The following is a 25,703-nucleotide window of genomic DNA, read 5'->3' on the forward strand; positions in this document are numbered from 1 at the left end:
CTTTATCTTCTCTCATAGGCCAGCCATAGACGGCCCGAAATTCAGATGGTCCAGTAGGAACTGTTTACATTTCCAATCATCTATGGGCAGGCTGACTGTCCTGAAGTTGATCGATAGATTGGCTTTAAAACAATCAGCATGTTGGTTTTTTTCATGCGATAACTGCTGGTGGTTATAGCCACCAGCAGCGATCATCGTATTCCGATGGCGGGAAAGAAAATTGCATCATCTATGACAGGGATAGGTAACCTCGGCCCTCCAGTTGTGGTGAGATTACAAGTCCCATGAGACATTGCAAGACCCTGACCATCACAGGCATGACTCCTAGAGGAGGAGGCATGATGGGATTTGTAGTTTCACCACAGCTGGAGGGCCGAGGTTGCCTACCCCCGATCTATGGCTTGCTTTACCAGTACAAAAAAAAATGACATTTGACAATTGTGCAACTTTATTTTTGTATAATCTTTATTTAAGAAAAATACCATGTCACAGTAATCATGACAAATGAATAAAGCCACAAAACCGAATAGGAGACATGTACATAATACAAAGAACAAATGATGAGCAGAAAAAATAAAAATACAGAAAAGTAAACCAAAAGGAAAAAGAACAATGGTTATTCCACCATGTGGCTTCTGGGCCACCCCCATTAGGAGACAAGACCGATCCCAATGGTGATCACCCAGATTGGGTCATGAAAGAGAAAGAAAACTCAGACACAAAAAAGCCCAGTTACCAGCAATAGGTCAGCTAAAGCCAATAAAAGTTCTGAAGTACTAGATCAACCACAGGAGGGTCCAGCAGGCATACACTCCGGGGGGGGGAATGAATTACCTCCAACTAACCCCCCCAACACACCGCCGGTGTCAGGCCTGCCCGTGGCAAATGGTAAATACCTGAGGGGGGGAACAGCGACACCTGCAAGGTAGGTGGTCCCCCCTCAGTGACAGGGCACCCGGGACTGCATGTCAAACAATGGCAATGCTAAGTTAGCATAACAACCAAGGCTCTTAGTTCCTAAGACATACCCAATGTTCCTAAAGAAGAGAAAGAAAAGAGAAGGAAGAAAAAAGGAAATACTGGAACATACCTTGTTTCTCACATTCGACCTCCTCACCCACACCAAGCCCCGTCACCATATATTACGGAAGTGTTATCCACAGAGACATATAGACAGAAACAGGGAGAGTCTTGACAAGAAGTGAATCTCATCACACTATTGGCTGAATAACGCTTCCTAAGGGATGGTTCTGCCAGCTCCATTGTCCAACTTTTTTTGTTTTGTTTTATTAATGATTTTTATTTAAGAGAAAACCAGAGATTTTGAACAGCAGTTATATGGTTAATAATTGGTAATACAGATTCACGTTATGTGAGATTCATTTAACAATGCATAAAACTTGAGAACATTGGTCCAGTTCCGAATCATTCTACGGGTCCATGTGGATAACCGCTATGAACAATAAGTAACTCAAAAGAAAAGTCGTTTAGAGGTCTAATTGTTTATGGATATAGTGGTCATGGTCATTGGTTTCCAAGAGGTAAGTGAGCGTAGAGGAGTCGGTTGTGGTGTAGGTTATATCCATCGCTGGGGTGAGATTCATAGTAGATCGGGATCATGTTGAATGTGATGAGATGGGCTTAAGTCATGGGTGCCCAACCCGTGGCCCTCCAGCTGTTGTGAAACTACAAGTCCTATCATGCCTCTGTCCTTTGGGAGTCATGGTTGTAACTGTCAGCCTTGCAATGTCTCTTGGGACTTGTAGTTCTAGAACAGCTGGAGAGCCACAGGATGAGCACCCATGGCTTAAGTGGTATAGTGAACATAGAGGAGTCGGTTGTGGTGTAGGTTATATCCATCACTGGGGGGAGATTCATAGTAGATCGGGATCATGTTGAATGTGATGAGATGGGCTTAAGTCATGGGTGCCCAACCCGTGGCCCTCCGAATCATTCTACGGGTCCATGTGGATAACCGCTATGAGCAACAAGTAACTCAAAAGAAAAGTCGTTTAGAGGTCTAATTGTTTATGGATATAGTGGTCATGGTCATTGGTTCCCAAGAGGTAAGTGAGAATAGAGGAGTCGGTTGTGGTGTAGGCTATATCCATCGCTGGGGGGGAGATTCGTAGTAGATCGGGATCATGTTGAATGTGATGAGATGGGCTTAAGTCATGGGTGCCCAACCCGTGGCCGTCCAGCTGTTGCGAAACTACAAGTCCTATCATGCCTCTGTCCTTTGGGAGTCATAGTTGTAACTCTCAGCCTTGCAGTGCCTCATGGGACTTGTAGTTCCAGAACAGCTGGAGAGCCACAGGTTGAGCACCCATGGCTTAAGTGGTATATGCATGGTGGTCTCTTGAGAATGGCTTAGGTAGGGGAGTAGGGAAGTGTAGGGGATGGAAAAGAAAAGAGAGGAAGAAAGAGGAAAAAAAATGGGTGGAGAAGGGTAGTTGGTCATCTCCTCCCTATCAGTTGACCAAATATGTGTCACTCCTAAGGGTTTGTGTGTGTCTCAGAGAGGGGCGACCCCTAATGGGACAGGATCAAGGGAACAGTTTATGCGACATTAAGGGGGTATTGTAATTATTGGGAGTTAGAAAGTTGGGTAGGATGGTTCCATTATTGGCTGGGTTCGGGAGAATTCTGTGGTCGATGTGAAGTGTTTCCAGAATGCCCAAATTTTTTATGGGTGTCTCGTGTAATGTGAATTAATTCTTCCATTGCCGTGACCTTGTCAATTCTGTTGAACCATTCCTCGATCGAGGGGGCGGTAGAGCCCCAGTGAATCAGGATACATTGTTTTGCTGCATTTATCAAATCCATGGCTAGTCATTTATGGTATGTTTTGTGTGGAAGGGGTGAGTGGTGTAATAGGAATTAGGCTGGAGATAGTTCCAAGTCATAGTTTGTCACATTGTGCAACTTCATTGAACATCCAGTCTACTGCAATACGAGCCAACTATGTATCATTGCAATGTGCCAGAAAAGAAAGTCATTGCCTGTCACTGTCCTATTTCTAATTTATATTTTTAGAGTGTCTTATCATATACTGTACTGATGTGGCAGGCTAACCTGATCAGAATACGTAGATTGCCCTGCAGGCAAAAGCCTTTTCACGCACTCCCTTGCCACACATCTTGATCTGTTAAAACATTTCTTGTAAATAGCAGAGTTGCTGAAGAGATCAGCTGAGAGTGGATTATATCAAGTTTATATAACATAATATTTGTCTTTGTCAGCCTTTCCCAACCTATTTAACATGGTGGAACCCTTCAAGTAACTTCCAGGTCTCAGACTAAGTTCACATCTATTATTCAAAAATAAGTTGCGCTAAACAGTCAAATAATACATAAAAATAGTGCAAATCAAATAAAGTCCATCCAGTGAAGTGACATCCAAAGTGACAATGTATCACAGGGCACCAAGAAATGAGTGATGTTCAGAAAAAATGACTTCTACCTCTTGAAGAATGGCCGCTTACCGACTCCCTACGATCTCCTATTACGGGAGATCACACACGCTTCCGGCTCTATAACCAGCCAGGGCCTTTAATGGAGCCAGGTGAAATCGTACTTCATTAACGTCCACCGCCCCGATTGGGCACAATCATATAGGGACCCAAAAGAGAAATTAAAAGCCCCCAAAGCATAAAATATTTGTGGCATTTATAATTAAAAGGTTGTAGTACACTTACATATAGCAAGTAATTACTGGCTTAAACTTGCAGCCCGTCTCTCCGGGGCCTCCGCAAACGCGGTGACGTCAGCATGTCGCACCTCCCTACGCGTTTCATCACAAATGATATAGGATGTTGCCTCAATCTGGGTAGTAAAGAGAAATAGGGGCGGCTACCATCATCCTTGAATTTAGGATAGTGGAAAAGGGTGTGACAGGGGCTACTCCAAAATATGGCCCCACGACAACAAAAATGTTGTGGACTATCTCGGTACCCAGGGATATAGACAAGGTAAATATAAAAAGTATACATTTATTGAAGGAAGGACGTAGATAAAAAAACATTAAGTACAACAATACATAAAATAGTTATTACATACAGTTACAGTTGGTTCAAAAAAGAACAGATAAACCCCACTGGTATATGGGGAGTAAAGATGTAGGTCCAGGCGTAATCCTCTACATGTTTCGCGACAAAGTCGCTTCTTCAGGAGGAATCGACCATAAACATCTATAGAAAAATACAGTCTCATAGTAACATAATCACAAATAATGAAAACAATAGAAAGAACAAAGAATACCAATATACAAAAATACAGTAAATAAGACAGGTTTGGAGTTTATAGTCAGGTATAGCTTACCAGTGGAAGCCTATAGGGGCACCAGATGGCACAATTTGAGGCACCCTAAATGGGTAATCTCCCCACGGCGAACACAGGAGGCACTGGAAGGTGCAATAACTGAAATCAAAAGATATAAGAACTATATATATATATATATATATATATATATATATATATATAAACTGTGCCCATGAAATGCAGCCACTGTGCCCATGAAATGCAACCACTGTTCCCATGAAATGCAGCCACTGTGCCCATCATATGCAGCCTTTGTGCCCATCAATTGCAGCTACTGTGCCCATCATATGCAGCCTCTGTGCCCATGAAATGCAGCCTCTGTGCCCTATCAATTGCAGCCTTTGTGCCCCATCATATTCAGCCACTGTGCCCCATCAATTACAGCCTCTGTGCCCATCATATGCAGCCACTGTGACCCCGCCTGCCCACTCGCTGTCTGCCCAGCACTTACCCTATCTTGGTGGCAGGTCAGGCAGCCGGCGATGATTCCTGTGTCCTCCGTGTGTCTTTTTCTTTGCTTCTGCTAGCTGGCCAATGGGATCGCCTATGCCTTCAGCCAATTAGGTGACCAGTATTAGACCTGCGCCTCCTGACTGGCGGAGAGAGTGGTTCAGTGTTAGAAAAGCAAATATTCATTTGCTTTTCTAACAAACCTGGGTGGACTGCGAGCGCAATGCTCTGTGCTCCAAGTCCACCTTTTTTGAAGCCTATTAGAGCCTATGGCTCTAATCAGGCGCTTAAAAAAAAACACCCCCGCCGCTGGAATTCAGGTGCCCGGTGACCAAAAAGGGTCCGAATGTCTTAAAAGGGAGGTGGCAGCAGGGGCCATGGATAGATTCATGCAATGCACGAATCTATCCATTTGTCATATAGGGGACGGCGTGACAGAGGGGGCGGGGCCCTTAATGAACGGGCCGCCCCTGAGGTCCAAGCAGTACTGTTTGGACCTTGAGGGGATACACCCCCAAAATCTTGTCCTGAAAAATTGGAAGGAAGTGGCGTCACATCTACATTGGTGTTCAATCAGATTCAGCGGATACTGTGGCTGTCTGAATACAATGGGCGGCAGGAAAGATTCCTCCATTCACACTGTTTAGATTAGATTGGAGGAATCTATGTGTGTATGACAAATACCCCCCAAGCACCTAGTCTGTCTACTAAGCAGAATGGCTCAGGACAAGGACCAGTGATTGATAGGTGGGGCTGGCTAATCCCTTCAATGGATTTTCCTGCCGCCCCAAATCCCAGGACAGAAGACTCTCTGTAGCCAGCACCCATGTGAACAGCAGATTGTATCTCGGTAGAGTCAGATTACCGTATTCCCTGAAGATCAGTGTTACAGATAGCTGTGAGGAAGGGGAGTTGTCCTCGGCCTCCTCCCTGAACCCACTTCAGCCTCTGACTCAGTCCTCACTTCTTTGTGTCATTTGCACAGTTACTCTGTCTTTAGTCACATCCTGTGATCCGGTTACAGATAACCGTCACGTAGTAGACACTTTCTACCGTCTTTATGCAGCTGTCATCCCCTCCCTATTCACCATCAAATAATAACTTCTAAACTATCAGGGTTCATTTACACTTGCGATTGGGGGGGGGGGGGGGGGGGGTAAAACTCCACGGTTGAGCCACATTTTTACTGCCCTTTCGCGTGAACCTAGCCAAAAGCTGGGCATAGGCGGCTAATTTTTTTGTTGTTCAGCCAGTTCGTTTCTCTCCATCTACACAAGCAGTGGCGGCTGGTGCTCAAATTTTTTTTTGGGGGGGGGGCGCAAACTGAAAAATTCTGAAAAAAACCCCATCAATTGCAGCCTCACTGTGCCATCAATCGCAGGCACCGTGCCCATAAATTGCCGCCACTGTGCCATCAAACACAGCCACTGTGCCATCAAACGCAGCCACTGTGCCCATCAATTGCCACCACTGTGCCCATCAATTGCCACCACTGCGCCCATTAAACACAGCCACTGTGCCATCAAACGCAGCCACCGTGCCCATCAAACGCAGCTACTGTGCCCATCAATTGCTGCCACTGTGCCCATCAAACGCAGCCACTGTGCCATATTAAATGCTGCCAGTGTGCCCCCTGCCGTCTGCACTTACCTGTCTCGGTGGGACAGCTCCTCGATGTCTTCTCCCGTCCTCTCTTCCCGTCCTCTGCTATGATTGGACGCCTGGCGTCCAATCACAGGGCCTGTCGTTTCAGCCAATCAGGTGACGGGTAACAGATCCGAGCACCTAAAATTGGCAGCGAGGCGGTTTAGTGTTAGGAAAGCGAATGTTCATTTTGCTTTTCTAACACAGCTGAGTGACCTGCGAGTGCCGAGGATGGCGCTCGCAGGTCACCTTTTTTGACACCTATTGGAACTTATGGCTCTAATCAGGTGCTACAAAACCAACCCCCGCCGCTGTAATTCAGGCACCCGAAAGGGGGCCGGGTGCCTGAATAGGGGGTGGCAGCGGCGGCCATAGATAGATTCATGCAATGCATGAATCTATCTATTGGTGCTAGAGGGGTGGCTGGAGAGAGGGGGCGGCGCCCGTGCGCCCTTAATGCGCTGGCCGCCACTGCACACAAGCAAGGTGGATGGAAGACTTCCCCCTCCCCCGCTGGGAAGATAGATAGATAGATAGATATATAGATAGATAGATAGATAGATTCCTCTAAGGGTAGCTATGAATTGTCTAGTGCTATGCCTGTCATGTAATGCTTTGTTGACACAGCACGTCATTGCTGGCTTCCTTCAGCTTGCAGACAGTATTAGTAAGCAGACTGGATTGCGGGAGAAATTTTGTGGAAGTCTGCGCTCTATCTGATTGGATACAAAACGCCCACAGGAGTTCCTTTCCCAAACCTGATCCAAATAAACATCTGCAACCACTGTACCCTTCCTATGTAGAGGGGGGGTGAGTGTGCAACCACGGCCGGGAGCGTCTGGCTGCATTCACACCTGAGCAGAGCGACTTTCAGGCATTTTTATTTGAGAGTTTTTGAGCATTTTTAGAAGTGTATGACAAGCTTTTTTTTTTACAGCTTCAGGGGTGTTTGTTTAGCCAATAGAAAGCACTAGGGGGAGGAGAGGTGGAGGAGATTAGGGGTGGAGAGCTGCTGTTTGAGCAGAAAACGAGCCACAAAAACGATAAATCGCTCATGTCGCACATTTTCTGGCGTTCCCATTGAAGTTTATGGGACCCAAGCTGCCAAAAAAAAGAAGCTCCTGTACTTTTTTGAGCGACAGGCGTTTTGCTGCAGGTGACAGAACGCTCAGATGTGAACAGGGGCCATTGAAATGAATGGGATTTGCTTTGTTGGGTGTTTTAGAGCTTCAAGGAGGGACTAGGACCTTATTAGAGAGGAGACTCGGTCACACAGATGGAGAAATCCTGCGGAGCGCAGAATTAGGCAGCCAAGGTAGGCCGGGGATGTCTGATCCCTCTGGATTTAGCGGCTGTCATCTCATTGCCAGGACTACCTTTATTAGGTGGATAGATGATAGACAGGTGATGAAGAGATACATACAAGAAGATTGTGGATAAATAATTATCTGGTTGTTTACAATATACATACATTGTGTTCATCGGCTTTTAATCGCTTTTAATCGCAACAACCTGCCACCCGTCCTGCTGACATTCCTATCCCAACTTCAAACAAAAAAGGATTGAAGTTCAGTAAAAAGCATCCAAATCCCCTGTATCTTCTATATTGAAGCATTACAAATACTTGCTATGGACAAAACATGTATGTGACAGTCCTTTACATGAAGATTAGTCCTATAAAGAGGGACAGTCCTTTACATGGAGATTAGTCCTATAAAGAGGGACAGTCCTTTACATGGAGATTAGTCCTATAAAGAGGGACAGTCCTTTACATGGAGATTAGTCCTATAAAGAGGGACAGTCCTTTACATGGAGATTAGTCCTATAAAGAGGGACAGTCCTTTACATGGAGATTAGTCCTATAAAGAGGGACAGTCCTTTACATGGAGATTAGTCCTATAAAGAGGGACAGTCCTTTACATGGAGATTAGTCCTATAAAGAGGGACAGTCCTTTACATGGAGATTAGTCCTATAAAGAGGGACAGTCCTTTACATGGAGATTAGTCCTATAAAGAGAGACAGTCCTTTACATGGAGATTAGTCCTATAAAGAGGGACAGTCCTTTACATGGAGATTAGTCCTATAAAGAGGGACAGTCCTTTACATGGAGATTAGTCCTATAAAGAGGGACAGTCCTTTAAATGAAGAACAGTCGTTTGAATGAAGATGTGTCCTTTAGGTAAAGAACAGCTCTTTAAATGTAGAACGGTCCTTTAAATTAAGATCTATCCTTTAAAGAGGAACAGTCCTGTAAATAAAGAACAGTTATTTAAAGAGGGTCAGTCCTTTAAATGGAGATTAGTCCTTTAAAGAGAGACAGTCATTTAAATGAGAATTAACCCTTTAAAGAAGAACAGTCCTTTAAATGAAGATTAATCCTTTAAAGGGGGACAGCCCTTTACATGGAGGTCAGTTCTGTAAAGAGGGACAGTCCTTTATATGAAGATCAGTTATTTAAAGAGGGACAGTCCTTTAAATGGAGATTAATCCTTTAAAGAGGGACAGTCCTTTAAATGGAGATTAATCCTTTAAAGAGGGACAGTCCTTTAAATGGAGATTAATCCTTTAAAGAGGGACAGTCCTTTAAATGAAGATACGTCCTATAAAGAGGGACAGTCCTTTAAACGGAGATTAGCCCTTTAAAGAGGGACGGCCCTTTACATGGAGGTCAGTTATTTAAAGAGGGACAGTCCTTTAACAGTTGTTTGAATGAAGATTTGTCCATTAAATGAAGACCACCTCTTCATATGTAGAACGGCCAAGATCCGTCCTTTCTATGAGGGATAGGTAGGTGACATGTAGGTGACAGGTGGGTGATGTGTAGGTGACATATAGGAGACATGTAGGTGACAGGTAGGTGACATGTAGGTGACATGTAGGGGACAGATAGGTGACATGTAGGGGACAGATAGGTGACATGTAGGGGACAGGTAGGTGACAGGTAGGTGACATATAGGTGACAGGTAGGTGACATGTAGGGGACATGTAGGTGACAGGTGACATGTAGGAGACATGTAGGGGACAGGTAGGTGACATGTAGGAGACAGGAAGGTGACAGGTAGGTGACATGTAGGTGACATGTAGGGGACAGATAGGTGACATGTAGGTGACATGTAGGGGACAGATAGGTGACAGGTAGGTGACATGTAGGGGACAGGTAGGTGACATGTAGGTGACATGTAGGTGACATGTAGGGGACAGGTAGGTGACAGGTAGGTGACAGGTAGGTGACATGTAGGGGACAGGTAGGTGACAGGTAGGGGACAGGTAGGTGACATGTAGGGGACAGATAGGTGACATGTAGGGGACAGGTAGGTGACATGTAGGTGACATGTAGGGGACAGGTAGGTGACATGTAGGGGACAGGTAGGTGACATGTAGGGGACAGGTAGGTGACATGTAGGGGACAGGTAGGTGACATGTAGGTGACATGTAGGGGACAGGTAGGTGACATGTAGGTGACAGGTAGGGGACAGGTAGGTGACAGGTAGGTGACAGGTAGGTGACAGGTAGGTGACATGTAGGGGACAGGTAGGTGACATGTAGGGGACAGGTAGGTGACATGTAGGGGACAGATAGGTGACAGGTAGGTGACATGTAGGTGACATGTAGGGGACAGGTAGGTGACATGTAGGTGACAGGTAGGTGACATGTAGGGGACAGGTAGGTGACAGGTAGGTGACATGTAGGGGACAGGTAGGTGACAGGTAGGTGACATGTAGGTGACAGGTAGGTGACATGTAGGGGACAGATAGGTGACAGGTAGGTGACAGCTGTGTTTGTAGATCTGATTGAAGTAACAATGTTTCCAGGTGATCTCTGAGATGTTCCAATGATTCCTCCACACACAGAATACAATGTAACAAAGTATATGCGCTGATCTCAGGATTGGGGTGGGATAGAGAAGTCCGGGCTGCTCTGGAGGTGACAGCTCTATAATACAGGAGGGATGGCGCCGACCTAGACGGTGTCGTCCGATAGATGTGTGTAGATGTGATGTAGATGCCTTCTCCTCTCTCTCTCTCTCTCTAACCGATCTGTGTGTGTTGTGTCTTTAAGGCCGGCCCATCCTCCCGATTCTCCCCCGGACCCTCCTCTCATCCGGATCCATAAAATGAGCAGCGCCCACCCGAGGCTCACCCAGAGCGGAGCAGCGGCAGCAGCCGGGGCGGATCCAGCAGAGATGCCGGCTACTGAGAAGGACCTGGCGGAGGACGCTCCATGGAAGAAGATCCAGCAGAACACCTTCACCCGCTGGTGTAACGAGCACCTGAAATGTGTCAACAAGAGGATCGCCAACCTGCAGGTGGACCTGGGGGACGGCCTGAGACTCATCGCCCTGCTCGAGGTGCTGAGCCAGAAGAAGATGTACCGCAAGTACAACCAGAGACCTACCTTCCGACAGATGCAGCTGGAGAACGTGTCGGTGGCCCTGGAGTTCCTGGACCGGGAGAACATCAAGCTGGTCTCCATAGGTAAGGCTCGGCCATACACGGGACGATCAGCTTCACCGATCACTGTCAGGGCAAGTTTATTGGAACAAGTCCGTAATTAACTTTATTACTACTGATTTACAATGAAATCATTTTATGATTGTAGATTTCCAGTGCTCACTGCTTCACCTTCCATTCTATTGACAAAAATCTGTTCAGTGCGATTGACATTGTAGAAGAGAATTTTGTTATTGGTGGTTTTATTTATTTATTTTTTTATTGTTTTGATTTCATTTAATTTATGTTATGTTTTTATTGAATAATATTAGCTTACATTTATTTCTATGGTCCATATGCACTTACAGCCAGCATTCAAAGCTACACGTGCGCCTTACAACAGCTGTCTGCTTCCTGCATCAAGGCAGAGTTAGTGACTGTACCCTATACAATTAGCTTTGTAGTTACTGAAAATCGGGGGGAGCCTCCTGGGCTATCTCATCTGTATCAATCTGGGAGGACCCTTTTATAGTACATAGTAGTTGGTGGATCTAAAAGCGCTTGTATTTTAGGATTGTAGTGTGTGTTGAGTCATCACCATACACATTACAAGCTTTGCACAATCCACTTTTTAGATTTCACTGAAATTGTATAACTCGAGGACCTAGGTAAACTGGACAATCGGTGTCCAATCAGGCGGGCGGGACTTTAGACTACGTAGTAGTTGGTGGAGCTAAACTCACCACACCTGTTAGAATCTGTGGGATCTCCTTTCTATATCTGCCAACAAGTATGTAGCATGCAAGCCTGCCTGATGGGGTGCTAATTGATTGGTTAAACAAGGCATGTTGTCCTGATACATAGTTTTTGGTTAAGCAAAGGTTTATACAGAAATTGTATGGTCAGATTGTAAAGTGTATAGCGAGTAAAGGAGATTGTATGCTAAGATTTTTAACATGTGCTGAGCTTAAGGGTGGCCATACGTGTGAAAACCTGATTGTACAACCTCTGTCCATAGGCGAGCCAGGGATCAGCCGCTGGCCAAACTTGTCCATCACTCTGATCACTTTCAGTGTCACGTTTCCTGTAATGTCGGCGATTTAGAATCGGCTTGAAAAATGATTGGATCCTTCCACCTTCAATTAATTTCTTGAAAGATCTGTTCAATGGGAATTAAACGGTAGCAGAAAATGAATTTGAAACAATCAAAACTGGCATTTGATGACTTTCTATCCAGCACTTGTGCCTTATATGCAAAGTATGAATCCTGCGTCAAGGCAACGATTACCTCCCCATATGTTGCAATCTGATCAACTTTAGGGTCGCCCTACATGTTACAATCTGACCATACAATCAACTTTAGCTTTGCCAAAACTAGAACAAAAAGAACCTACCAAAACTATCCAGTCGATTTGCGTACAATCTGCTCTAGCTCTACCATCAACAATGTAATGCAAGGGCCTTCCTGAGGTGTTAAAACTTGAATGGATTACTCGGTTGTGTCCTCCTACAACATAGTTTTGGTAAATATAATGGCGACTGTACAATCGTCTGTAAACCGGCCACACACTATACAATCTGATTGTATAATTTTTATGTAATCTGTGTGTTTATGACCAGCTTCAGCCTCCATTCATGCACATTGTGTCGTGTTTTGGGAACAAAGTGCTTAGGTGTGAATAGGGGCTGGGATAGGCGGGTCGGTTCTTGTTGTCACTGAGGCTGGGTATATTAATACCATTTCCTATGCTGACCGATCCCTCTTCTGTTATACTGACTATACACTTGAATGATAAACGATTGTAGGCTTGGTCCTTTGCAGTTGACCACTAAACACCGGAATGAAAAAAGTCACGTTTGACATTCGTGCCGTGTTCTTCGGGCCTGGAAATTGGAGCGGATACACATTTTAAGTAGTTGGCCTCTGAAAGATCTGATCCTTGTTACATTGAACATTCGTATGATTGTCTGGTTACCCAAAGACTCTCTGGATTTCTGACTCTGAACTGTCTTGCAGCCGTACTCTGCACTTGCAGACATCTGAATGATTTAGCAGATGTCCCCAATAGTGGAGCACAAGGAAGGTGTCCAATCTTGGCAGATTCAGCACTGGGCACTGTAATAGTCATTCAAGAGGCACCAGATTTGTGTACCGTTCTGGCACCCGGTTTTAAAGTAGTTCACACCGAGTCCTATTCGGATGCCATGAATTGGACCTCAGAGTGTGCTTTTTTTTTTTTTTTTTTTTTTTTTTTTTTTTTTTTTTTTTTTTTTTTTTTTTTTTTTCCCCTGCCCAATGCATGATGGGACTATTGGCCATCAAGGCTTTGTGCTGCCCCAACTTGCTCCTTTCCCATTATGGGACTATGGGGAACTCCATATGACGCAATTGCCCTATCTTCTTTCCTTTACATTATGGAACTATGGGGAGCACCATCTAAAGCTTTCTACTGTCTTGTCTTATCTTTATTTCAATACATGATGGGATTACATGGAGCTCTGTCTGAAGTACTGTGCTGCCCCATCTTTTCTGTACATGTTGGGACTATGGGAAGCTCCATCTAGGTCTTTCTACTGCCTTGGCTTCATTTCTTTACATGATAGGACCATGAGGAGCTCCATCCGAGGCTGTGCTTGCCCCATCTTCATTTAATGGAGCTCTCCATCCGAGGTCTTGTACTGCTCCCATCTTCAATACATGATTGGACTATGGGGTGCTACATTTTCATTTCTATAGATAATGGGAATATAGGGAGCTCCATCTGAGGCATTGTGTTGTCTCAATTTTTCTATACATGATAGGACTATAGGGAACTCCATCTTAAGGCTTTCTACTACCTTGGCTTCCTTTCAATACATGATAGAACCATAGGAAGTGCCACCTGAGGCTGTGCTGCTCCATCTTCATTTAATAGAGCTATGGGGAGCTCCATCTGAGGCTTTCTATTCCTCAATCTTCATTTCAATACATGATGGGACTATGGGGAGCTCCATCTGGGTCTGTGCTGCCCCATCTTCATGTAATGGAGCTATGGGGAGCTCCATCTGAGGCTTTCTATTCTTCAATCTTCATTTCAATACATGATGGAACTATGGGGAGCTCCATCTGGGTCTGTGCTGCCCCATCTTCATGTAATGGAGCTATGGGGAGCTCCATCTGAGGCTTTCTATTCTATCTTTATTTCAGTACATGATGGGACTATGGGGGAGCTCCATCTGAGGCTGTGCTGCCCCATCTTCATTTCTGCACATGATGGCTTTGTATCTTCTGTGATGTCCCAAGGCCTTTCAGTTGTGAGTTTTGTGCTGAAGTAAATCTCCCAGAATGCTCTAGCTTGTAAAAAGCCGTGCATGTCTGGCCCTCTTCCACAGAATGTTGTCTGCTTGTGGCGACCTATTCATCTCGAACTTTTCTCATCCGTCTGAAACTTTCTTTTGTTTCCAGCAGAATTCCTCAGCTGCACGTTTTTCTTCCTTGGTTTTGCACAAGTGCAATGCAACAGTTAACGGGCCCGGCAGCTTTGCCTAAAATTCCTTTTCAGGGCCGATTTGCTTTTCTTGGACTTTAATTTGTATAAATGTGATATTTTGCTGATTTTTGAATGCGGACCTTTTATCTCCTGAAGGTGTTTCCTGGAATGTTAGACATTCTTTTGGAAATGATGCCCTGCTCAGGGTGGCTTAGGGGTCATGCTCTTGGTGATCCCAGCAGACCTCTGGAATGTGGTTGCCATGGAATTTCCTCAGGATCCCCTTAGACCAAGCATTTTGCAGGCAGGAAACAGACGGGTTTTTTTCCCTGGGTTCAGACAGTGATGTGGTCTATTAACCCACGCCATTCCAGTATCCCAACATGAATGTGCCTGTGCAGCTGAAGAGCTGGATTAGCTTCTTTGCACTGTCTCCTATAATCCAAATTCGATTCCTTATTTTGCCATGTATGATGTGGTAATTTGTAGCTGTATGCAATGACTCTAGAGCAGACTTTCTCAACGGTTCTACCTTGAGGAACCCTTAAAATTTAACTTGTGGGGGAACACATGCTAAAACATTTAGGCTCAGTGGGAGACCTTTCCCCACCTTAACAGTGGTCAGAATTTTTGGGCAGGGGGTGTTGCACATGTGCAGGGATCTGCCAGGTATTTAGACCTGGCAAAGAGATCCCTGCAGCAAGTCTGCACATGCACTAAATCAGAATTAAAGATGGTGGCATCGGAGAGAAGCTGTGAGGGTAGACTTTTTTTTTTTTTTTTTTTTTTTTCTCTTGAAGCAAAACAATGCCGGGCTCCATATATACGAAGGCTGGCCATACATTTTACAATTGTACAATTTTCCTTTTAGATTTTCCAAAATCCTATATTGGGTCAAACCTAAACAAACAATTTTTATATTGTCGTATGAGAATTTGTGACCTTAGTAAACTCATCAGATTCAATCTACGATTATCATGCAAAAAAAAGACGATCATTTGTCTGATAATCTTATCGTGTGTACTGGGCATTAAAGTGTTTGTAAAGGTAATTTTTTCTTAAGTCTTTCAGGGCAGCGTTGGTCTCAGATGCTGCCCTGGAAGACTCCTAGAAAGTTACCAGGTACTGAACTCTGTTGAAAATGTCTATACTTACCTGTCTTACCCCATCTTCATTTTAATGGTCATATCTATTTGAGGTCTTTGTACTGCTCCCATCTTCAATACATGATTGGACTATGGGGTACTCGTTCATTTCTATACATAATAGGAATATAGGGCGCTCCATCTGAGGCCCCCCCCCCCCCCCTGCTGGTGCTCCTGGCCCCTTCCCTCTGTCCAGTACCCCCTTGGGAAGCGGCTTCATGTGTGCCAACTCCCCAACCCTGCCAAATACACGGACATCAGGACTTGGCCCTGCACCCTCGTCACTGGCTTTGACGGCACTGGGAGCAAATAGTTCCCTGTGCCCCAGCGAGACCTGGAAGTGAGGGGAGAAGAGCTGCAGATTCTGGATTGAATGAGGGCTCAGGTAAGTAAAAAGGGTGGGATGAGAAGGGATGCTGACACCTAAACTTTTTTTTTTTCTTCAATGTAAGCAATGCATGAAGGTAAAAATGTTTGGTCTTTACAACACCTTTTAACCCTTCGCCCCTATCTGAAATTTGTGGTGGGGGGGAGTACATTTTGGTTTCCCTTGGCAATAGAGCAAGTTGCTAAACTTCAAATATTTGCCTTGAAGACATATCCAAGTCCTAAGCCCATCCCTGGAACTCGGCGTCCAGCTTATGAATCACACGTAGAGGAACTTTGTTGCCTGTACCTAGTGTTTCACAATCTCCTTCATACCTCCACTCATCTGTGCGCCTTAAGGGAACTTATTTTTTTTTTTTTTTTTCCAGACTTGTTCATGTAACGGACAAGATTAATCACACAAACCCATTAAGGTTGGGCGAATTTGAGGAGTGCCGTGTGTTTGTACTAAGGCAGAATTGTAAAACATGATGAGACAAGTATCCCATGTAAAACTAAGTCTTTTTATTTTAAGGGCCCATCAGGGAATGCCACTCAAATATGGGCCCCTTGGGGCATGGGAGTAACCTGAACTTCTTAAAAAAAAAAAAAAAAAAAAAAAAAAAAAGATTGCAGATTCGTTTTTGCCTCTCTACGCATGAGCTCTTTGCTAGACAAAAGTAACATGCTTGCGTTACAGAATGGACCATAGGCTCTGTACTTTTCTACCATGTGAACCTGCTGCCAGAAGTTCCAAGAAAGACTTGGTACTTGCCATTATGGGAAGCATGTGACTCTTCTCATGGCTGACCTCTAATGCAGTGTCTGAGCATGGCCATGTGCAGCAGGTCCATCTGCAGAATACACGGGGGATGATACAGGACCAGTCACCCTGCACAACAGAACAGTTACTGGGATTTTCCAGGAATAAATTAAACCGATGTTTAACACAGAACCATCCACACCCTGCAATTGAGTTAAAGGTGAACTCCACCTTTTGCACCATGTTGCTATTATATTTGGGGTGTAGCCCAGTGCAAATGGGAACAGCCCATACACCCCCATCCTGTGATGGTGTGCAGGGGTTCTTTCTATGTGGCGATCACTGTGCTCATGGTTCATTGACCCTTTTCTGAGTCTGTACATTGGTACAGACACAGAGCTGGAGGACGAGTCTGCAGGAGCCTGGCATTGCATCTGCATTTGACGTGGTTGCAATGTGTTAGACTGACTTGCATATGCATAAACTCTAATGTTCCTGCGTTCAGTTGCTGTGTCCAAAATGTCTGCTCATTCTTGCAGGGGTGATCATCCTGTGGACCTTCACATGGTCCTCAGTGACAAGCACAGCTAGTTTCTATAAGTGGATTTTTGGCTGATTTCTCCAGGGGAGACTGGAAGTGACCACATGGCAGCACCACACCCATTCCTCAGTTCTCCAAACCTCCGCTTGAGCAACCACCACTCTGCATTCTTGAGTGCACATTGTCCTTACAGTCTGCAAAATGCCGTGACAGGCATGCTTTAACCCTTCCATACCTTGCTACAGGTTTGAAAAGGCATTGTAAAGTGCAGTAATGCATGGTAAATGGTCAGAATTGTGATCACCCGGCAGCAGTAATCTGAAATCCAGCTCACAGCCTAATGTACGAGTGTAGGTCTCCGAGTACACCAAATCTATGAATGAAATGTACATGCTTGTACTTCTTGGGACCAGAACATGAGCACAGCTGGGTGATGAGTAGCTCTAATGTGGCAGAGCTGTATTGAGATGATGGGGGGGGGGGGGGGGGGGGGGTGTGTGTGCATCCCTACACCCCCCCCCCCCCCCATTTTTCCATATAGTGCTAAATCTGCAGTGTCCTTGGGCCTCGTGCACACAGGTAACAAAAAGCACTGGCCGTGTGGAAAAGCATCAGACCATTTAGGTCAGTGGTGTCCAAACTATGGCCCTCCAGTTAAGGAACTACAACTCCCATCATGCCTAGTCATGTCTGTGAATGTCAGAGTACAATGCCTCATGGGAAGTGTAGTTCCGCAACAGCTGGAGGGCCGTAGTTTGGACACCCCTGTTTTAGGTGTATCTAGCGTTTGAGGCTGGGATTCCATTGGCCAGCATATCAATCTATTGCATGCATTAAACTGTTTGTTGCCTCAAAAAAGGACCCTGTTCCCTTAAAGCATTTTGTACAGTGCTTGTGCTCAGTGCCATCTTAAGAGCATTATAGGCGCCCGGGCAATACAGTGCACTGGGCCCTGTCTACACAATCACGCACGATTGCCCACCGAATGCAGCCTCCCTGTGCCAATTAAAACAGACTCACCATCTCCTGGTAAAACACACAGGAGGAGAGGGAAAGGGCGGACCGTTGCAGCCGCAACTCAAAGCGGCCCCAGGGCAGGCGGCCTACCGGGATATTTCCCAGTAGGCCAGTCCGGCCCTGGCTGGCGTCGCTGGGCAGGTGGTGCCCCCAGGCAACTGCCCAGTGTGCCCATGCCAAAAGACGGCCCTGCTTGTGCTGTGTAATTTTGGCCCTCTATCACCTAAAATACCTGGCTGATACTGCCTGGCTATGTCAATTCCCCCCCACCCTTCCTGTAAACTGACCACGGTTAATTGTGGCTGCTGAGCCCAGACACCGTTGTCCGTTTATGTGCCTCTGTCATCCCCCCAGCTCTCTTCTGTGTCCTATATATCTTTAAAAAAAAAAAAAAAAAGATGATATATAGGACACAGAAGAGAGCTGGGGGGGATGACAGAGGCACATAAACTGACAACGGTGTCTGAGCTCAGCAGCCACAATTAACCGTGGTCAGTTTACGGGAAGGGTGGGGGGAATGGACATAGGCAGGATTTTTTTTAGAAAAAAATACACTTCAATGATGGAAAAAAGGGGAAAAAAAAAACGTAAAATTGGCCTGATATGTGTAAAAAATGTTAAGCCGAGAATAGTGCTCTTCATTCTAAGCAAAAAAATTCTGATTGCCTTTTTATCCAGAATCGTGTAGCTGCCAGGGGAGGAGCAAAAGAATACTGTAGAGCCAAAAGGCAGAAGTGTAAAAGACAATATATGGTCTTTTCAAATTAGGGCGGCGATTAGGACTGCTGTAAGCTTCCCACTTGCGTGTGTATTGTGGTGCCATTCGTCTGAATCTCGTCACACCATATGTATACGTAGTCATAGGGCCCCTGTGTACGGATGTGTTTCAGACCTGTTTGGCTGCCAAATATCTTGTGTTTGTGCATTGGCAGCTCATTCATACTGAATGTACTTCATAAAACAACTTGTGCATTTCATGAAAAATGCATATATGTGATGGACTCCAAACGTTTATAGGATAGACGGGTTGTTTGACTTTTTAGGCCCTTGTCAGAGATGAGCTGTGTTGAGGCAGATTATTCGGTAAGATGATTTTGTAGGCATCAAAAGCTGGAGGTGTCCAGGAGGTATCTGTCTCCCAATGCCTTGGCACAAAATGTCCAGGATGCTTGAGCATTCATGATTATATGAAGGAAAAGGAGGGGGGAGGTTTGTCATTTATCATGGATTTCTCACGATAAGCCAGGACTGGTTGTGTCCTGATAACTGATAACTTGTCTGGTGGCTCTTACCAGGAAACCTTCTCTAGCAGCAGTGTCTCTGTGCCCATGAATAGAAGATCATTGCATGAGCAGGGAAGTGGGCTGAGTCAGGGGAAAAAAAAAACTATTTTTGGTCTAGTTTAGGGTGGAAGTGCCATGGGCTCCTAAAGAATGGAGGAGAGACCTTGTGATGCTAGCCTATCTTCAGGGAGATGTATTGATCTTGCATGGGCTTCAGTCGGTGGCATCTTTGTACTGTAGACCTGAAAATGTTTGGCCAAAGCCTGAATTGGACAATTATTCCCCCATGGCCTGTCCAAGTGTGTGTGTGTGTGTGTGGGTTTTTTTTTTTTTTTTTTTTTTTTGTGGGAAATAAAACCAGTGTACACAGATTCTGGTGCAGCTGTGCATAGTAACAGCTTTTAGCTTGTTCAATGAGGCTCCTTTCACACTTGTAGGACTTTTCCTTTGACGGACATCAGTCCCATGACAAACCATACCCAATGATAACCATTTATATCTGTGCGACTTCAAAGTAATCCCTGTACTACTTTGGTCTGACTTTGATGCGAGTTGAGGTCCATAGACCAAGTTTACACAGGCATTCCTTGAAATCGAGTCAACATCGCATGCCAAGTTGCGGTAGTGTGACAGGGGCCTTAAGCTTTGACAGACTATGGGGAGATTGACTAAAACTGGTGCAGCTGTGCATAGTAACCAATTGGCTGCCAGGTTTTATTTTCAAACTGCTAAATACCCTAATGAAATGTATACAAGGTATTGGTTTCATCCACTAAAGGGCATGTATTTTTGTCCATCCAGTCCTGAGATATTTAAAACCCTGCCACACAGCAGTCTAGCTTTTTATAGGCTCCAGTCAAGGCTATCCATGTCTTGTTCTGTATCCTTTTGGAAAGTACACGCAATACTTTCTCATGTTGCTAGGTGCTTCCCAACCCTAGCTATGAGGTGCAAACTGCATGCAATTCTGTTGTGGCAGATCCAACAGCTAGTAAGGAGATGGACAGCTGGCTCTAAGCACTTTCCCCAGACAAGTTGCAGAGGGTGGGGGTGTGTCGGCCTCTGCAATCCTATTACTGCTGTTTTTCTTGGAAAGTGCTCAGAGCTAAGTGCCCATCTTCTTCCTAGCTGTTATCTGATCAGTTGTGGCTGGCAAGGAGGGGTGCAGTTTGGACCTCCATAGCTATAACTGGGAAATGCTTGGCCACCTGGGACAAAGGTCTACATATACTCTGTCACTGAGGGAACAGACCTATGAAAACCTGTTACTTCCTGTCCCAAAATGAAGAAGTAGCATTTTAATGGGCTACTTGTCAGAACATAAAAATGGCTCCTTGTACTAATTTTATCCCCCCCCCCCCCCCCCAAATCCAAGCTCTGCTACGCAGGGCATTGCAAGAGGCTAATGTCTAGTGAAACGCAGGTGCTTGGTTTCATAAACTGACCTTGTAGATCTGCTTGGGGTTGAGCTCCTTCTCCATAACATCTGTAGTTTTCTGGTGGAATAACCCTAAGATTTGTCATATTTGCTTTTGCTGTTTGCAAAGTACTTGTCATTCTTGGCCCTAAAGCAGCCTTGCAGCCAATCCTGTTGTGGTGTGTGTGTTTTTTTTTTTTTTTTTTTTTTTTTTTTGAGGGTTGTGTCGTTGCTGTTCAAGTTGGTCCTTTAAACACATGTTTTCTAACAAGCAACAGACTATGCTTGGGTGGATATTATAAATCTTACTATTTGGCAAACTAGGATATTCTGGGTAGGAAAAATCTTTCAGGGAAAGCATAAAACAAGGCATCTTTTTGTAAGGAACATATAATTAACACAAAACAGGCACAGTACAGAGTACAATATGAAGTGTTTTCTTTTTAGAATTGTAAATGGGTATATAGTTACTTGGGTTAAGGACTTCTGTCCCTCAATCCAGTGGGACCTGAAGTTTAAATCAACCCACATACATTTCAGGTGCACCAACACAAAAGGTGTTCAAGTCTTGGGCCCCTTTCAGAGTGGAATCCATCAAGTGGCTCTGCTTCCTCAGTAGGGGGATCTCTCTGCTGATCCCCACTGAGCAGGTGGATGACAGGTCCGTGTGTGCTGTGCAGAGCTGACACAGCCCACTGTTCTCTATGGAGTGGTTGGATGGAAACGGACTGCCTATTCATTTTCGTTCCCGGTCATTCAATCCGCTCCACGGCTATGGAACCGATTCCCATTTGTCTGTTTTTAGCAGACCGGATCAGATGCTGACATCCGGCACTCCATAGAGCAGTGGTTCTCAACAGGTCATGTTTTGGAAATTTCTTAGATAAAATAGCTGTCCAAAATGCCAAGCCATTGTGTGCAAGATGAAGGAAAGCCTGCAAACATGGCCTGTTGGGGGTACTTGAGTTCAGGGTTGAGAACAATGGATGGTCCCATCGAGTTAACTGGAAAAAAATGGACAGGTGGCCCCCTTTTGGGCTGGTTTCACATGGGCTGTCTATCAGATCCACCTGTCAGTAGTTCAGGTGGACATGTGTCAACTGACACCTGGTGGCATCAGAACAACCGATCCTGTCCACCAGAAATGTTGGCTGGAAGCTGACAGGTAATCCATTTCCATTCTACCACCCCAAAGTGAACAGCGAGCGCTGTCCGCTCTGCATAGTGCTGGGCAGGCGGATGCAGACTACAGAGAACGCCCGTTTGAAACCAGCCTTAGTGTAAAGATTTGTCTCCCTAGCTAAGTGATGGTGAACCTTGGCACCACAGATGTTTTGGAACTACATTTCCCATGATGCTCATGCACTCTGCAGTGTAGTTGAGCATCATATGAAATGTAGGTCCAAAACATCTGGGCAGCCAAGGTTCACCATCACCGCCCTAAGTCTTTCCATGACAATATTTGCACCCAAAACAGATTTTGGCATGCTTTAACTCTAAAGCTATCCCATGCAGTCATTTTAAAGTGATACCAAACGCACACTCTTTAGTTTACTTTTATTAAACTACAGTGCCATACATCCATATACATAAAGAGAAGGGATAAACAAGTGTGTTTTTTTTATAATCAAGGCAACTGTCATGTGACTTGGCTGTTATTCAGCCTGTCTGCAGGGAAACTTCAGCGGGAGGAGCTGCTCCTCTGCTGTTGGTCACATGTTTTAAAAAAAGTTTTTGGAAAACAGAAAAATGCATAATTGGTATCAAATGTTTTAAAATCGTATTTTTTGTGTATAACATAATATGGGCTATCTGTGGGTGGGGGTTCTGGTAATCGCAGCCTGTTTCACGCCCCTCCAGCCTCTGTCTATGGTTTGCCTTCATAGAATTACAGGGAGGTGAAAACCTGAGGGCCTCCATCAATTGACCTGCAATATCCCACCACTATTGTGTTGAACTGTTTAGAGGCCATGGAGGGGAGTGTGGGCTATCGTTTATCTGAAGTGTATACACCCACATAAGACTTTTAGTCATGTGGCCTGAACAGCTTCGAAGGAAACTGGAGCCTGCTCAGATGTGGTAACGGCTGGTCTACACAATCTCAGGCTGCAGTGGGGACAAAGATGAGGGGAGGCACATTGAACAGTAGGGTCAAGAAGGTTTTATACGTTATCCAGAAAACAAATCCTATAGCGCCTGAGTATGTACAGAATGTGCTGACCGCTTTCTAATGATGTGGGTTTAATGATGGTACACTGAAGATGCCGCACTCTTGACAGCCCACTGACTAAGCTCTGGGGTGGGGTAAAATGCGTCGGCCATTGTCGGAATACAATGCCCTGGCAATGGTGTAGGCTGAATGGTAAGAGTATGGCCAGTTTTAAGTTTGGTTTTTTTTTTTTTTTTTTTTGCTAGGCATACACTTTTGAGCAGAGGTTGGCTCTCTAATGAGCCATTCTGTCTACTCCAGGAACCAGCAGGATCTTTTTTTCAGAAGCCATCTTCATTGATAAGAAAAGATGGGCGCCAGCTGTCCTTTAAGGGGTATTGGCTACCTGGCTTATGTGATTTGTCCAGTCTTGCTTTAGACACGGAAGTAATTGGGCATTGTGTTTATCATGCCAATGGATAACAAATTTATGGCAAAGGGGCATTGAAGCATTTGCCCCAGGGAGGTGACCGTTTCTCCCTATTCCAACGCTGTTCTGTGGCATGCAGTCTACCCCCTCTGCTTCGTATTTCTGCTCTTGTGCCAGTCTAGGCTTTTACACACACCAGAGACTCTTGGCATTCTTTCAAGTGCAGCAGCTGCCGAATAATCTGCTGAGTGGGTCGTTTTTATCCCAATGTCATGGCAACAGCAGCCTCTGGCGTCCCCTTTCCCTCCACTCTGGACCCACAGGCAGCCTGGTCACAACCCTTACGCCCCCTTCCCCAAGACAGAACGTAACATTTATTTTAAAGCAAATGCAAGTTTAATGATCCATTGTAGGTGTCAAAATCAGCTTTCCTCCTTTTTGGAGAACTAGCCTTCGTGATTAAATCAGCAAGTCGTGATTTGAAAGTACTGGGCACACAGTGCTTGCATCTTGGTATGAACCACACATTTCCTGTAGCTTATTGTGGCAAGACAGAGTGGGTTTCTGTTTTTTTTTTTTTTTTTTTTTTTTAGTAAAATGTCCTATCCTGACCTGTAGTATACTAAAAGTGGTGGTCTTGTAAGAATCTCTCAAGCAGGCTGGAAGAGGCTTATATAAGAATTCCAAAGGCAAGAGGCACCAAGCCATCGTAGCTGGTGGGTCTTTTCTCTGCTAGGTCTACAGGTGATCACCCTGGTTGGGGAGGACCATAATGGGTAGATGTCTGTCTTTTAAACCAGTAGTTAGAAGCTGTGATCTGCAGTGGAATCATTTTTGGCCGTGGTTGAGTGAAAGAACAGCTTTTTTCTTCCGAGATAAATGCTTGGGAGGTTGGTGAAGCCCTCATTAACACAAGTGGAGATTGCTATCATGAACATGGCTTTCTAATGTGGGATGCTAGTGGTCTACCTTACTGACCTTCAAGTATGCATATCAGGGAAAATCTGAGTAAAGTCCAACGCCCAGGTATCCATGCATGTTCCAGGTAAGCGAAACGGCTGAAGCAAGCTGGTAAAAACAGCCAAGGAACCAGCATTTGCAAAATGAGTAGCAATGGCAGACTCAGTGTTTCCTTTATGCAGGGAGGTGGAGTAATGAATGAGCCAGAGTCGGATTTGCCTCAAGTGGCTCCGCAGCAAATCTTACAATATAAAAAAAATGTGGAAAAGCAAGCATGGCATCCCCAGGCAAAATTTTGTTACTACGCACAGGTGCGGATTTTAAAGGAGAATTTTACTTTTGGTAGGTTGTCCCTTTTTTGGTTGAGATCCCAACCACCACCTCTGCGGGAGGGATTCCCCCATCAGCACTGATTGATGGGGGACTCGAGCAAGGTTTTTCCTTTTTTTATTAAAAAAAAAAAAAAAAAAAAAAAATGCACTCTATATACACTCTATAGCTTAGCATAAACATGAGCTGCCATGACACAATCTAAATTTTCCCTGTCTGTGTACGGTTCATGATGTAGTGAAGAACTTGGTTGGTTGGAAGGGCTCACTTTGCACAATTGCTGTTTGACTTTAATGTCCAAAAAAAAACAATAATGCCTGCAGTGACTTGATGAATAAGCTTTCTTATTGATTGGAAGCTCCCAAATCTTCCTGCAGAGCTGCATTTTCAGTTCCTCTTGCTGTAGACGATTCATTAGTGTAGGCAGAGCCGTCTCCACACAGACCACAGAAAGCATTGTCAGACCTCAGCCTGTGTACAGCATGCTGCGGAGATACTTGGCTCAGCACGGGCTTCGGTAGGGTGTGGCTGGCGGAGGCTTTTTTAGCTCTGCTTTATTGATGCTGTAACAAGAGTGAAAACAGTCCCTTTGTTCAGTATAAAAGCTGGTTTTAGAATCCCTCGCAGTGCATGTCTGCAGTTAAATATTACAACCTTGAAGTATGTAAGATGAGCCATCAAGGGGTTGGAAGTAGTGACACTTGGGATGGAAGTTTGTACATTTGTAGTATTGGGTTACAAATGGAAGAGTCTGGAAATGGGTGTTTGAAAGAGAATGAGCTGGAGGTGCGCTTATTTGTTGTATTTCTGAAAATAAATTCTGGCAACTTTTTTCTTTTTTTTTCTGCACTGTAAAAATAAATCCACACTAACGAAGGGCATCACGTGTTTATGTACAGTTCTGACTTTCACCTCTATACATACTCATAGCAGTTGGTGCCAGCTGCCCTGCCCTGAGTTAGTTCTGCTGGAGTACTTGGAGTGGATC

At 44.9% G+C, this 25,703-nt stretch overlaps 1 protein-coding gene across 4 annotated transcripts in view; it reads left to right on the forward strand.

Annotated features, from left to right (window-relative positions):
* Positions 1-25,703, forward strand: part of FLNA (filamin A) — a 158,040-nt gene that overhangs the window by 60,055 nt on the left and 72,282 nt on the right. For all 4 annotated transcript variants that reach the window (XM_073600256.1, XM_073600259.1, XM_073600257.1 and 1 more), the window contains exon 2: positions 10,474-10,889. In XM_073600256.1, coding sequence (XP_073456357.1) covers positions 10,529-10,889 — 361 coding nt within the window. In that variant the 5' untranslated portion in view covers positions 10,474-10,528. The remainder of the gene's footprint in view (positions 1-10,473; positions 10,890-25,703) is intronic.

Source organism: Aquarana catesbeiana, linkage group LG09 (assembly GCF_042186555.1).
Source record: "Aquarana catesbeiana isolate 2022-GZ linkage group LG09, ASM4218655v1, whole genome shotgun sequence".
NCBI lineage: Eukaryota > Metazoa > Chordata > Amphibia > Anura > Ranidae > Aquarana > Aquarana catesbeiana.